The 14,669-nt window shown below is 38.2% G+C and overlaps 1 protein-coding gene across 1 annotated transcript in view; it reads left to right on the top strand.

Moving 5' to 3' along the window:
- NDC1 (NDC1 transmembrane nucleoporin) overlaps nucleotides 1-10,098 on the top strand; it is a 42,670-nt gene extending 32,572 nt beyond the window's left edge. Inside the window, exons 17-18 of the mRNA XM_034652954.1 lie at nucleotides 6,952-7,112; nucleotides 9,782-10,098. Of these exons, the coding sequence (XP_034508845.1) occupies nucleotides 6,952-7,112; nucleotides 9,782-9,845 (225 nt within the window). The 3' untranslated portion in view covers nucleotides 9,846-10,098. The remainder of the gene's footprint in view (nucleotides 1-6,951; nucleotides 7,113-9,781) is intronic.
- The last annotated feature ends 4,571 nt before the right edge of the window (nucleotides 10,099-14,669 follow it).

The raw sequence follows: 14,669 nt of genomic DNA, 5'->3' as shown, positions 1-14,669 counted from the left end.
CAAGTCTCATAGGTGGCAGAGCTGGGACTTAAGCCCAAGCTGTTTGCAGGGCATTAGCAGTGTAGAACTGTGGGTTTGAAGGCTCAGAGATCCTTGACCAATATTCTTTTATATAAGTCACAGTTTGTTCTTTGTTCTTCTAGACTTCTGTGCTGCTTTACCCAACGTTTGTGTAGTACTCCAAAAGAAATGATTTTTCTTTAATTTGTTAACAACTCTGTAAGGTTAGAATAAGGCCTATTGTACAGGATTGTGTCTGTATCTATTGGTATGACTTATTCAGGATCATGCTCAGTAAAGGGTCGAGGCAGATTTGAAAACTAGACTTTCAGACCCCAAGTCCTTTGCCTCTGTGAAGGCTTAGAAGGGTATGCATTTCTTAACCTCCTTTCATAAGATAGAATGGCAGTATGTCAGAAGGACCAAAATGTGAGAGCTAGAGTCAGTTTTACCTGTGTCTAAATCCTGGCTCCTACTACTTTCTAGCCATGCAGTCTTGGAAATACGTTTATCATATTCATCGCATCTAGGATATCATTAATTAGAAGATACATCTCCAATTCAGAAATTATAAAATTGGGGGGGGGAGTGTGTTATATAACCAATTAATATAGTAATCTTAAAATATCAGCATCTGTATCTGGAAAATGGAGGGAATGATAACAGTACTTACCTCATAGGGATGTGAATTCTGAATGAGATCATCTCTGTAAAGCGCACAAGGTGCCTGTCCCATAGTAAGTGTCCAGCAGGTGTAAGCTTTTATTACTTTGTTATTGTTACCATGTTGTATGACAGTATTCTTCTAGTGTACAGGAGAAAAGGTCTTTAAAGATTAAAAAAAAGTTTTGCTATCAATACTGTAAGCAAATTTGAGCACTGGGTATTGTATGTAAGTGATGAACCACTGAATTCTACTCCTAGAAATCAATATTGCACTGTATGTTAACTAACAAATTTAAATTTAAATTAAAAAAATACTGTAAGCAAGCATTCCAAGAGACACAGTGTCAGGCAGATGGCCAGTTCAAGTCCAGCCTCCAGTACTTTCTTAGTGACCAAGGGTAACGTATTAAATGTCTTTCAGATTAGTATCTTCATCTTTAAAATATAGTACCTTGCAGGGTTATGAAGGTTAGAGATAAAATCTGTAAAAAGCTGGAGTGGTGTCCAGCCAAGTTATCAACTGCCTGGCAATTATCAAACAGTTACCATGTACTAAGATAGAGAATAGAAAAAGACAGACGGTTCCTGCCCTTTAGGAGCTTACAGCATATAAAACAGATAATTTATGAATACAAATAATTAACTCCAATTGTAGTAAGTACCACAATGTACAGAAATGTAGGATGATCAGAGACCATAAAACAGGTATGCAATAAATAGCAGGTACTATTATTATAAAAACATCTCGTTAAATGAAATGGTTGTGATGTTAGCATGGTGGCTTTGTTAGCAAATTCTTTTATTTAAATGAGATAACATACATAAAGCAGTTAAGTCAGTTTCTGGCATACATTAATCGCAATCAGTAAATTTAGCTGTCAGCATAATCTGATATTTTTATTATTTTGTAGCTGTGGTTCTCGCCAGGGGCAATTTTGCTCCCCAGGAGACTTTGGGCAATGTCTGGAGACATTGTGATGGGCACAGAGAGAGGGGAGGGCTACTGGCATTGGTTGCGTGGAGATGCTGCTAAACGGCCCGTAATGCGCAGGGCAGCCGCCACAACAGAGGATCACCCGGTCCAAAATGTCAGTAGTACTGAGATTGAGAAACTCTGCTCTGTAGTCATGATTTCCATTAACAAATTCCATAACAAAGCTGTTATCCTTACCATTTGTTTGGGATTCTAGCTTTAGTGGAATAAACCTTTGTTTTAACTTTAAGTAGGTTATAAGTAGCATCCTTCAGACCAGCGACTTTGAAGGCTCTGCACAGTGGACATTTGTTAATGACACTGAGAGATAAATACTCACAGGAGAGCGACTGGAGTTTTCTCTTCACTTGGCTTTTTTTTTTTTTTTTTTTAAAGATTTTATTTATTTATTCAACAGAGATAGAGACAGCCAGCGAGAGAGGAAACACAAGCAGGGGGAGTGGGAGAGGAAGAAGCAGGCTCACAGCAGAAGAGCCTGATGTGGGGCTCGATCCCATAACGCCGGGATCACGCCCTGAGCCGAAGGCAGACGCCCAACCACTGTGCCACCCAGGCGCCCCTTCACTTGGCTTTTGTGTATATACTACTGCATATAAATCCAAGTGGGCCCAAAGTGCCTATTTTCATAGGATAGCTCTTCTTTAGGCTTCTATAAGGGCTTAGGTAAGCCTTCTTGGAATTTTTAACTTTTCCTAAAGAATATATTGTTCAGTGATATACTGTACTCACCACTTACCCATTTCATTGTTTGGGACAATTCTTAACGAGGTATTTGAGATCCCAGTTGTGTGATCTGAGTCTTCAGGCCAGGAAACGTGTAGTGCATAAAACGAGTGCTCAAAGATACTCAGTTAATCTCACAGCTGATTAAGTACTTCAGTTCTGACCATGGGGCACACCATTGAATATTATACACTGGTGTTTCCTAGATTTAAGTTATTCATGTACGACTTTCATGGTTTTTGGTGTAACTGTTTATTACCATATGTTATTATCATAATTTTAGTCATATGCCACCTGAACTATTATTTTCTTAGTATTTTAAGTCATTCATTTTTAACTTAAATTTACTTAAAAGGAAATTTTATATCACTTTTGTAAAAGGAAAACTAGCTTGAGTTGCTACAAATAGAATATAGGTGTAGTTCCTTATCTCAAACCCTAGGATATGTTTCCAAATGCAGACCTTTTGCAATTTTAAGAATATAACATTGTGTGTGTATATATATATATATCATATATTACATAATACTCCTATTGGAATCTGAGGTAGAATCCACTTAATCAGATTCATTAATACTTTCTCCAGTGAAATATCTGAGTATTCCTATTAAGTGAAATCAAGATTGTGAATAGCTTGTGTCAGCTTGGGTCAGGCTTTACTGCCAGGTGAGGTCTGGTCAGCTTTTGCCACCAACGGAGTTCCAAAACTTTTTGTTTTCAGGGCTTTTTTGGATTTCAGCATTAAGGATAAGACAATTAAAGTGAGAAAAGACAATAATTAAATGCTCTAGCTAGTAGATACTGTTGTTTGCTGAAGTCCCTGAACCTGAAACCTGTTTATCCTTTGTCATAAAAGGAGATTAATGAGGATGAAAGATGTGTTGTGGACATAATTAGCTCCAAACTCAGACTTTTCCTCCCTCATTTAACTCTATATCCTTAGGGTCTGTTGTTCCTTACTTATTTTTTGCATTTCTTGTTTGAGCTGTTCTAACTTATTTGTAGGAGCTGATATTTTATGACTTTTATTCTAAGAGGTCTTTTGAAGAACAAAGAGAAGAAACAATTCAGTAAAATGCATTATTTTGCATTTACCCTTAGGACCCTTTTAAAATCTAAGATGTATTTTGGAATCTTAGTGATTTTCCATTTCCAATATCTTGGAGCAGTTTGCTCTCTGATCATCCTAGGAATTATTTCATCATTACTCATCAGTTATTCCCAACTGTGGTAGAAAGACCAATGAGAAAACAGGAGAATGGTAGAATTATGTAGTATCAAGTTATCTTTCAAGAAAAGGCCTATAAGCAATCTGGATCCACATTTTTATAGTCTTTTTTTTTTCTTTTTCTTAAGCTTTCATTGAATATGGTTGCTGATTCAGAATTTTAAAATTTTTTGTTCACTCTGGTAATGAGAAGAAAATTGCCAGTATGTTCAATAATTATTTAAATAAATCAGAACATGAATGCAAATAGACAGCACTCTAGACAGCTCTGTCAAATCAAAGTATAATGCAATACTAACCTTACATTTTCTAGGAGTTATATTTAAAAAATACAGGTGAGGTAATTTTAATGATTTATTTAACTCAGTAAATCTACAATATTATAATTTTGTCATGTAATCAATACACAGTTACAAATGAGATAGTCTACGTATTTTTTCACACTAAGTCTTCAAGGTCTGAGAAGTATTTTTCACTCACAGCATATCTCAGTTGAGAGCTGCCGCATTTCAAGCGCTTAGTAGCTACATGTATCGCAGTGGCTGCCTTATTGGGTAGCACTGCTCTAGACTTTAATGATGATCACATAAGAGGAATTTCAGACTGAATCTTCAGATGATAATACTCTAGGTATATTTTCTCAAACTCAAGAATCAATGACTGAACAATGTATTTTTAAGGAGAAAAAGGAAATATATGTGATATTCTCACTCAGTAAGTCATTCAAGAGGAGACTTGTCTCACAATATTTTATAATAAGAACCCGTGAATCATCCCATTTTGTTGAAAGTATATGTGACAGTATTCTTTCATTTTCTATGATACTTATATACCAACATTTACTTTATATGGTTCATAAGTGGATAAGTGCCGAAGGTAGACAAAGGCATATACAAAGGTAATCAGAAGGAAATAGACGATGTTGAAATGAAAAAACTCACTGGATTGGTCATTTGAGTTTTTCTTTATAAACCTAAGAATGAAAATGTTTTCCAGTTACAGTGCAAGGAAAATGGCTGATCTCTCTTCAACAAAATTATGAGCTGTTAAAAGTTTTTAAAATACTGCATTTTGATGGTATCATTCTTCTATAGATTTTTTATAACATGACTTTAAATTATGAAAAGGGTCTATTGGACCCAGGTGGTAAATGATGACGGTTTTTCCTTGTCTGATGAAGGTTAGTCAGAAAGTTTGCAAGAAAATTGAAAAGGAAATAACTCTATCCCTTACGATTCAGTGTTATCTAATGTTGCTTAAGTTTGTCACTGATTGGCACCTCCCATACTGCCTAAAATTATCTCAAATATGTCCCAGTCTTAGAAAACACTCTTATAAGTTACTGTTGAAAGAATAAACGATTGGACTTGAACTTGTCATGGCAAACTGAACACACGCATTAAATCTTGTTCCTTCCCCCAAACTCTGCTCAACTACAGTAAAAGGACTTTTAAAAAGACATAAATCCATAAACAGGAGCGGAGACAACAGCAACAGAGTCTTCAAAGCTGGAGAGCAGATGGTCGAGATAACTAACTTAGCAGATCCCAGAGGCAAATCTGAAGTCAGTAGTGGGACAGGCACCAAGTATCTCTGGAACCAAGGGTGAAGGGACAGGTACAAAAATAAGGATGGGTGAGAGCTGTTTGAAAATCAGTTAGATCCCTAGAGTCTCTGCTGCTGGTGCTCCTCCCTCCAGCAGTTGAGGTTTATCCTTCAGAAAGGGTAGGACACCGGGGTCTCTGGGCTGGCAGAGTTGTGAGTAGATACAACAGACGCAGGTGTGGGTTCTGTCTGAAAAGCATAGGGGTGTACTCGCCTGAGCACATGCCTTCCAGACAGGGTACTGGAAAACTCTTCTCTGGGAACTCTGACAAATCCAAGAAGAAAAAGGTACTGAGTTGGGCACCCACCCTAAAAAAACCCATGCAGATCACCTATTCTGAAGCCTGTTGTCAGTAGTCTCTGTGTACTCAGCTTTCGGTCCACTGTTTTAGGAGGTCTCACCCTCAGTCACGAGCCCGGGATCACTAGATTTCTGTGCAAAGTCTCTAATGCAGAAGATAGAGAACAAAGAAGCAAAGGAAGGGAAAGAAGAAACTATAAAAACAAAAAAACCAAAACAAAAATCATGAAAATCCTCAGAAATAGGAGAAGATATTGCATCCTTGAAACAAAAGTAGGGTGCTAAAATAAAAAGGATCACTCAGATGATATAAAAGATTTCTTGAATTAAAAACTTGATGGCAGAAATCATTTTAACTGTTTTTAGTTCTTTTGGTGGTTACATCCATAACTAAAGAATAGGCTGTTATACTATTATTTCTTGTCACTGTAGACATGATCTTGCTATAGTAGATTAATCCACTTATACTTGTGTATCTTCTGTTTTCCCTTTTCTTTTTTTTTATAATTTTTATTTTGTTATATTAGTCATCATACAGTACATCCCTAGTTTTTGTTGTAGTGTTCCATGATTCATTATTTGCATATAACACCCACTGCACAATGCAATATGTGCCCTCCTTACTACCCATCACCGGCCTATCCCAATCCCCCACCCCCTCCCCTCTGAAGCCCTCAGTTTGTTTCCCAGAGTCCATAGTCTCTCACGGTTCATTCCCCCTTCTGTTTACCCCCCCTTCATTCTTCCCTTCCTTCTCCTACCGATGTTCCTATTTCTTATGTTCCATAAATGAGATTATGCTAAGTGAAATAAGTCAGTTTTCCCTTTTCTTAATGTAGTTCTATAATTGAAAAATTATATTGTTTACCTTGGACCTTTAAAAGAGATACTTAAATCTCTTTATCAGGTATAAATAGAGTCAGTTCTCTCCACCTATTCTTGCTCACAGATGCTTTATATCATCTAGAAATGAAAAGGAAATAAGCTAGTTTAGTAAATAACTTTATTTACGTATAGAGTTTTGGTCTTGTCTCTCTTTTTGCTGAAATTTATCATAAAAGTACTCTTAGCTGTCACACACCATAAGCAGAGTCAGATATCTGTGTTTCACTTCCCAGCTTTGCATTTTCAGGGCCATTGGAGTATAGCTCCTTCTTAGCGGACAGGTCTGGACTTTTCCCTGCTAACTGCTGACAGGTCTGGACTTTTCCCTGCTAACTGCTGTAGGGGCTGAGCCTCTACTGCGTTGTTTCTCCGACTGTTCTTTCCCCCTCCGCAAACTGTTCTGATTGTGATCCAAAATAAGTGTTGTCTAGTATGTCTGTAGATGTGTGTGTATCTTACCAATCTGTTTGCAGTAAAATCTCCTTAATCCTTTGGACTAATAGTGGCTTTCTTGGTATTCTGAACTGTTTGCTTGCTTTCTTGATCTAGGCAGTCGACAAGTACTTCAAACTTCCTCATGCTTCCAGTAAACCACCTCGGATTTCAGGAAGCCTTGTGGATGCTTCCTATAAGACGTTAAGATTTGCATTTAGAGCATCACTAAAAACTGCCATCTATAGAATAACTACTACATTTGGTGAACATCTGAAGTAAGTTTACCTGTTTTAATCCATGATAAGAATCCACTTTCAGGAGTTCCCTTGGGAAATAGGTATGAGAATTATAAAGGCTCACGTGTTGAACATGTTCTTGTGGGACTTTCACGGTTCCTGCTGGGAATTAACAGCTTGGATTTAGACTTAATATTTATATTTTAAAATTGGGCCTATCATATAAGCTTTAGGGCCTTCTTTCCTACAGCCAAAAAAAGAGGATAGAAGATTATAAAAGCAGTAAATGTAACTTCATATATATATATATTATATATATATATATATGATATATATATATAATTTTTAAAAATTATCAAAACATCCTTCTGAGAGAAAAAGGTGAAAAATGGAGTACCTTTTCAGAAAAGCATATTAAAAATAATTCTGATATTACATCTTGGTCAGCTAACTAAGACTTGGGGTGAACAGAGTGTTCTGTAAACGAGTCCTTGGTGCTTTGTGAATCATGCTGGAAAAACAGGGACAGATCATAACACCTTCAGAAATGGAACCAGAGAGAAAACCACAAATGCCAGACCTGTTTATATTTAGTTTCATTGATGTTTACTGCTTTCTTCTCATGAAACAATCTGGTTAGGCAGGATAAGGGATACAATTTTATTAACTGTGTTTATCACAATTATAAATGAACTTTAGAAGACACAAGAGATTGCTTTTTCTGTATGCAGAACTATCAATAAATAGTTCAGAACTTCCTCATACTGCCTGCTTTTAGAAACAGCAGTATATTTTCTTTTACTTCCGTACTACACAGCAGTAATAGGTTTTTATGGAACACTCGGTTCTGTGTGGGAATGTAAAGAGCTGTAAGAGGCTTATTCACTTGTTTAAAAACAAACAAACCTGTTTATCGAGTGCCTTCTAGATCTGTGCTCTCCAGTATGATAGCTGCATATGGCTGTTTAAATGTAAGTTAACTAAAAATTCAGTTTGTCAGTCACACTGGCCACATTTTAAGTCCTCAATAACTACATGTGGCTAGTGGCTGCCATATTAGACAGCTTAGGTCTAAAACATTTTTGTCATTGCAGAAAGTTTATTGGGACAGCACGGTTCTAGACAATACACTTAGCCCTGTATACATGTTTTTTTCATTTCCTTTTCTCAAAGAGTCTGTGAAGTGTAGAGGTTATCATAACTGCACAGATGTGGGAACTGAGGCTCAAGGAGGTTAAGAACTTGCCTAACAGCACAATCTAGTTGGAACACGAACCTGAAATCAGGTCTTCCTACTCTTCAAAATGCCACCTTTTCTCCCTGTGCACTGGACTGCCTCTAAGATGTAAGGTGCCGTGGAGGATGCTCGATGGATGTGGAGTATTGATGATAGAGTGAAAACAGGGAGAAAGGGGGACACAGAGTTTTAGATAAGAAAGGGGGATAGATGACTGATAAAAAAAATTAGAATGAAATTCTGCCTTAGTTTCTTTTCTCTGGGAAGAGCCATGTTTTAAATATGAGGTCAGTAGAGACTATTTTGTATGTCTAGGACAGAATGGTGTGGGAAGGAAGATTTGGAGTTAAAACATTTGGATTTATGTCTAGTTATGTCATTAACTGTCTGTGGTTGTGGTCAAGTTACCTAATGATTTAACTTGCCCATGATTATGCAGAACCAGAATTCAGACTCCAGTCTTTCTGACCCCAGAGTCTGTCCACTGGTGTCTATACTCTTAACCAGTAGGCTGTGTTGTCTCCCCTAACCTTTGACCTTTTCACAAAGGTCTGTTGACCTTTGTTTACCCTCCTGTGGAAAAGGTGTGTCATCCGGCCTCACTAGCACCCAGAGGGAGTCCACACAGTAAAGTACTTGAAATGGTTCAATTGGAGGCAGCTGCGAGGTTTAAGCTAGCAGAGATGTGTATTTATGAGGCAATTTGGGATGATTTGTAGTGAAATTAGTATAATAAGACTTTTTTGGTACTTTAAAAAGTGGCAACTTTCTGTAACCTGGAATTTTATCATTTGATAATAACATCTTCAACAGCTAGAAAACCAAAATCTTTAATTGTATTTGGTTTTTGCCCAAAAGTTTAAAAGGAAGTTTTGTATTAGTTTCAGTGTATGTTTGCCCTAATTTTATCAAGGTAATGTATTTTAGTGGGGGCGGGGGTGGGGAGAGAACTCCATTTCCCCATCCAAGACATGACTTATGTTCAAAGGGAAAACTAAATCTAAACCGCCAAGCTGTTACCTTTGAAAACGATTAGTGGAGTCTATTGTGTTTTAACCAAACATTTTAGTTTAAAGGATTTTATATTAAAGGCAATTCAAATACTCCACAACTCAAAGATAATGTTGGAATCTGGTTTAAATAAAATAATAAAATCCAGAAAATCTACTGCAAGGCCTGGAACTGTGCACAGCAGGTTCCACAGCAGAGCAGGTTAAAATCGATGCTCTCACTTGTCAGTCTTCATTTGCTCTGGTCTTTGAGAAGGTGGAGGCGCGCCGTTACTGAATGCAAGCCCTCCTCCTCAATAGATTAAGGAGGGTTTTCATCCAGCTTTCTCAGAAGTACTAAATAAGTGAACATTTCTATTTGTTTTTAATTGTTTTGAAAAATATTGACTCTGTGCTCTGTGGTTCACTTAATATGCTTAATGTAAAATAAAGCTTATGCTTTGAATTTATGTTTCATTTAGTGCTGTGCAAGCATCTGCAGAACATCAGAAGAGACTTCAACAGTTCTTGGAGTTCAAAGAATAGCTCAGTAATATAAACTGTGTTCATTACACTGCTGATACAGCTACAGATGGGACAGTAAATGTTCAGCATTCTTGGATCAGAAGAAAATGGACTAATTAGATGCTTCCTTTGTCGTGGTGGTTGCTTTGAAAACTATACTTTAATGGGAGAAATCATGGAAAGAAATTCTCAACAGAATAACCGAAAACTGCCTTTTCTGTACCGATTGCTTTTTGTGTGTGTGACAGTATAATAAAATCTTTATTCAATTTTACAGAAGCCTCTATGGCAGTAAAAATGTCTCTAGCTTCTATAGCTTAATAATAACAGCTGGAAAATTTTTAGAATTTACTTTTGAGCTGAGTAGAGCCAGTTCAGAAGGTAAGATAGGTTGACTTGATTTGATCTTCCTAATTGTGCTGAGAGTTTAACTCTCTGTACACTGGAAATCCATAAGCCTTTTAAGAGTAGTTTCTGTTTACTAAAAGATAAAAGTGGTAACAGTGCAGAAAAATTCACAGAAAAATTGTTTAAAGGACATATTTTGTTAATCTGGTAGGTTGTGTTTTTCTTTCCAGGGACAAATTAAATTTGCATGATTGTCCAAAAAAGATCTCAATTTACAGATGCTAACTCTATATAAAGGAATGTGGAAAAATTCAGTTCTTCAGTTACAAGATTAAACATTCACATTTGGTTTTCAAAAGACGATTGACTGACAACTATGAATTTGTTTTGTATCATGCTAGTAAACAATAAGTATATGGGTATTTTCCCAACTAGTTTTGCTTTCTTTTTCGGAACAAAACATTAAGTGATTGCAGAGGTTTTCAAGTGAGAGAAGTTTTGCAACAAAAACCAGGAAACTTTCCCTTTTTCCTCTCCATCCCCCGCACCTCCCACCCTTCATCTTCATTAGATCAAATTATTTGGTGAAGCTTGTTTGGCCTCACAGAGGGAGCAGCCTTTGCTGTGTTAACTGGCTAATAAAAATATATTAGGAAAATCTTTACAACCAGAAACAACTTAGTCATCAAATAGCAAGCGAAGCCAAAATGTCGGAGGGCTTATTGTACTTGGGAGTATGTTGTATGTCCCCACAGTGAGCGAGGTAATTTTACAATTTATTAGATCAACTTCTTTGGAGATGAAAGATTGGAAGTCCCACTGGTAGGTATTCACTGGACTGGCACTGGGCTGAAATGCTCCTTTGTAATTCTTTTCCTATTATCTGTTCCCTCTACTCTCTCCCAGTTTCTTCTTTAAAGTCAGCACAATATTGTACATGAATCTTTAATGTGGTATGTATGTCTACCATTTGTCTGATTACTCGATGCATTCTTTTTTCCTTTTGTTTGTTGCCCCTTCAGCCAGCACATGCCAAATTATAAATGAATCCTGCTGGCCTTGAGAGTGTCTGTAGGAGACAGTTCCCCAGTTGTCGAGCGTTTGGAGTATTTAGGCTAACTGCTGCTGCTTTGCTTGCTTGCTTGCTTGCTTGCTCTCTCTCCCTCGCTCCCTTTTTTTCTTTCTTTCTTTCTTTCTTTCTTTCTTTCTTTCTTTCCCTTTTCTTTTTTCTTTTCTTTCTCCTTTCCTCTTTCTTGTCTTTTCTTTCTTTCTTTTTTCTTTTCCTTTCTCTTCCTTCCTTTTCTTTATTTCCTTTTCTTTCTTTCTCTTCCTTCCCTTTCCTCTTTCTTTTTCTTTCTCCTCCTTCCTTTCCTCTTTCTTTCTTTCTTTCTTTCTTTCTTTTCTTTCTTTTCTTTCTTTTCTTTCTTTCCTTATCTAAAGTGGAGTGCTCTCTTTTGTGAATATGAATGTTGAATTTTGAATGTGGTAGTTTCTTGGAGTTGACCAGAAGATTGTGGCTAGGTTGACTGAAAACTGTTGAGTTCCATGTTTTAGCCATTGAACTTTTTTCTGTTCCACTCCCTGTGCTGCCCTTGGCTAAGACATTTTGGGAGAAAAGGACTCTTAACCTTCTCCTTCCATTAAAGAAGAATTGTGGTGGATTCCTGAGAGTGACAATGGGATGATTTCCTTTAAACTTTGACTTATTTGCATAAAATATCTCACTAGGTTTAGGGTTTTGCCATTTCCTGTATACTTTGGGGAAATGTATATTTGATGAGCAATGTGAACAATTCTGAGGTGTTCATCCCTATTTTCTTTCAAGGGAATGTGCTGTACAAAATACAGGTCACATAATGTCTGCCTGGTGGTGATTTGGAAACTGCCTCCCCAAATCTGGATTGTATTTGGTAGGTAAGAGAGTCGGTTCCTTTCCCCCTTGTGTGTTGATGATGTGCACACCATCTGTTGGGTAGGGTGTTGCTCAATCACCTGTTATTAAAGAGAGCTCCTCCTGTGTACAAGGAAGAGGGTCTTAGGAAGGCCAAGAGGAGGGAAGCATTTCCTTTGATGCAGTCACATCCTGCCCGTGAGCCCACTGATGCTGTAACATTGGCCTGAAAATTAGTGTGTTCTTTAAAAGCTTTTCTCTGCCAGTGCAAACATGGTTCTGTCAGCTCTTGTAATGTTTGCTGGACCTTATGGAAGGTATAAATTCACATAGCTTCTTTCCCGGGGAACTAGGAAACTGGCCTACAATAAACCATGTCCAGTCGAGCGGCTGTGGATAAGCAACATTTTGTCACTTTGCTGGATTTGTTCCTTGGTGATTGTTTTGTGTATCTTCCCGTAAATATGGTCATCTGTTTATATCCTTTTGTATATCACTGACACTGAATTGGGTAGAAAAATAAATTGACAGTTTTTCTGAATGGGACTATTAATTAAAATATGTGTATCCTCGAGGTCAGTTATTTAATTTCTGGTGTGTGTTTCTTGAGCCATTTCAGTTCAATCCCCATTGCCTATAAAACTTGAAAAGGTTTAACTTCTTGAGAAATGAGGAGCTCTTGCCCCCAACTGGACTGATTTGGTGGGTGATCTGTGTTCGACTAGAACGAAGGAGCCTGGATTCTGAAGGTCTCTTTCTTCCAAATCTAAACAAAGGATGTGGGTGCTGAAAGCCATCTCTGTTCTGGCGGAAAAGTGTTTCTGAGTGGGTCGTATTCCCCCAGGCTAACAGGTGTGTCTGTCAGCTTTACTTAAGTTAGTCTGCACTTCACCTCAGGGTAGTTGAGGTGCTGCACGAAGGCCCTCAACTTGCTCTTGCTCTCCCAACCCGTAGTCCTTTTGCTTGAAAACCAAATAGCTTAAAACAAAGATAGCTTTAGTTCCACGGTTAACAATCCAGCTATTCTTAGCAAGCTGCTGACCACCATTTTAAAATAAGCAAAACTATTTTTGTCGTAAGGGGAATAAGACAAGGTCAGACAAGCACATAGCCCCTGAAGTTCTCAGTCATGGCCCTCAGCAACCTTGACAGTTGCTGTAATGATGTGCAAGTTGATCCAGAGCTGGCTAACCATTCAAAAGCAGCCGCTGAGCGTCTGTTGCGGCCCAGCTATTAGAAACCAGTTGACAATTCCTGCCCTTGAGGAGTTTATAATCTAACTTGGAACCGGAAACAGGAGGTTCACAGGGAGTGCCTGTTAGATGTGTAGAGTCCAGGCCCCACTGCAGTGCAGACTTGGCTTCAGGGGGTCTGGACTGGTTCCCAAGAGATGGAGTTTGTAACACATTCTTTTTTTTTTTTTTTTTATAATAAAATTTTTATTATGTTAGTCACCATAGTACATCCCTGGTTTTTGATGTACAGTTCGATGATTCATTAGTTGTGTATAACACCCAGTGCACCATGCAATACGTGCCCTCCTTACTACCCATCACCAGTCTATCCCATTCCCCCACCCCCCTCCCCTCTGAAGCCCTCAGAGTCCACAGTCTCTCATGCTTAAGAAGTGATCTGAGAATCACACTGGAAGAAGGGTTTCCTTTAGATCAGGAGTTAATCAAGCTTTGCATGCGTCAGAACCTTTGGAAAGCTTATTAAAACAGATTGCTGGGCCCCACCTCCAGAGTTTCTGATTCAGTAGGTTGGGGTGGGGCTCAAGAGTTTGTATTTCCAGCAAGTGTCAGGTGATGCTGGTGCAAGTTAGGAGACCGCACTTTGAGAGGCACGGCTCAAGTGGATTTTCTCTTATGTGGGGCTCTCAGATGAGTGTCTCAAGTGTATGAACCGTCATTTGCTGTAAGGTTGACTTCTTCCATGTGATTCACATATTGGAAAGCTTGAAGAATGTGGTTAGACCCCATAGGTAAGGCTGGAATGCTGAGAAATAGTCAGGTTTCGTATACTTACCTTGAAATTGGAGCAGGGGACAGATGAGGAGCTGCCCTGCCATGCCGTTATGTGCTTGTGCTCCCGTGCCTGAATTTCTGTCTTGGCACGCTTCCCATCCTTCACAATGAGCTTAGCCTTTCCACATGCTCCCAGATAGATTTCCATGTGTTTTTTCAATGCTTTGTCATTCCCTCTTTGGACCTTAACTGATTACAAATCCGTGTCCCCTTGTAGACTATGAACTTCCTCTCCTTCCAGGATTCCAGTGACACTTTCGTAATCTATCATCTGTGTCTTATTTTCTCTATTTTAATATTTTTTACTTTCTATGCTTTATTCTGGATAGTTCCTTCTGACCCATCTTTTTTTTTTTTTCCTAAGATTATTGTATTTTGAGAGAGAGAGAGCAAAAGCAGGGGGAGGGGCAGAGGGAGAGAGAGAGGCAGACTCTCCATGGATCCCAGGACCCATGACCTGAGCTGAAGACAGTGGCTTAACCGACTGAACCACCCAGGCACCCCCAACCTACCATTTTCTTCAGTTAAGTCTAATTAGCAGTTAAACTTATCTGTGAACTCATGTAAGACTATGAGCTC

Source organism: Ailuropoda melanoleuca, chromosome 2 (assembly GCF_002007445.2).
Source record: "Ailuropoda melanoleuca isolate Jingjing chromosome 2, ASM200744v2, whole genome shotgun sequence".
In the NCBI taxonomy this organism is placed as follows: domain Eukaryota; kingdom Metazoa; phylum Chordata; class Mammalia; order Carnivora; family Ursidae; genus Ailuropoda; species Ailuropoda melanoleuca.
This window is presented reverse-complemented; position numbering and strand designations above follow the sequence as displayed.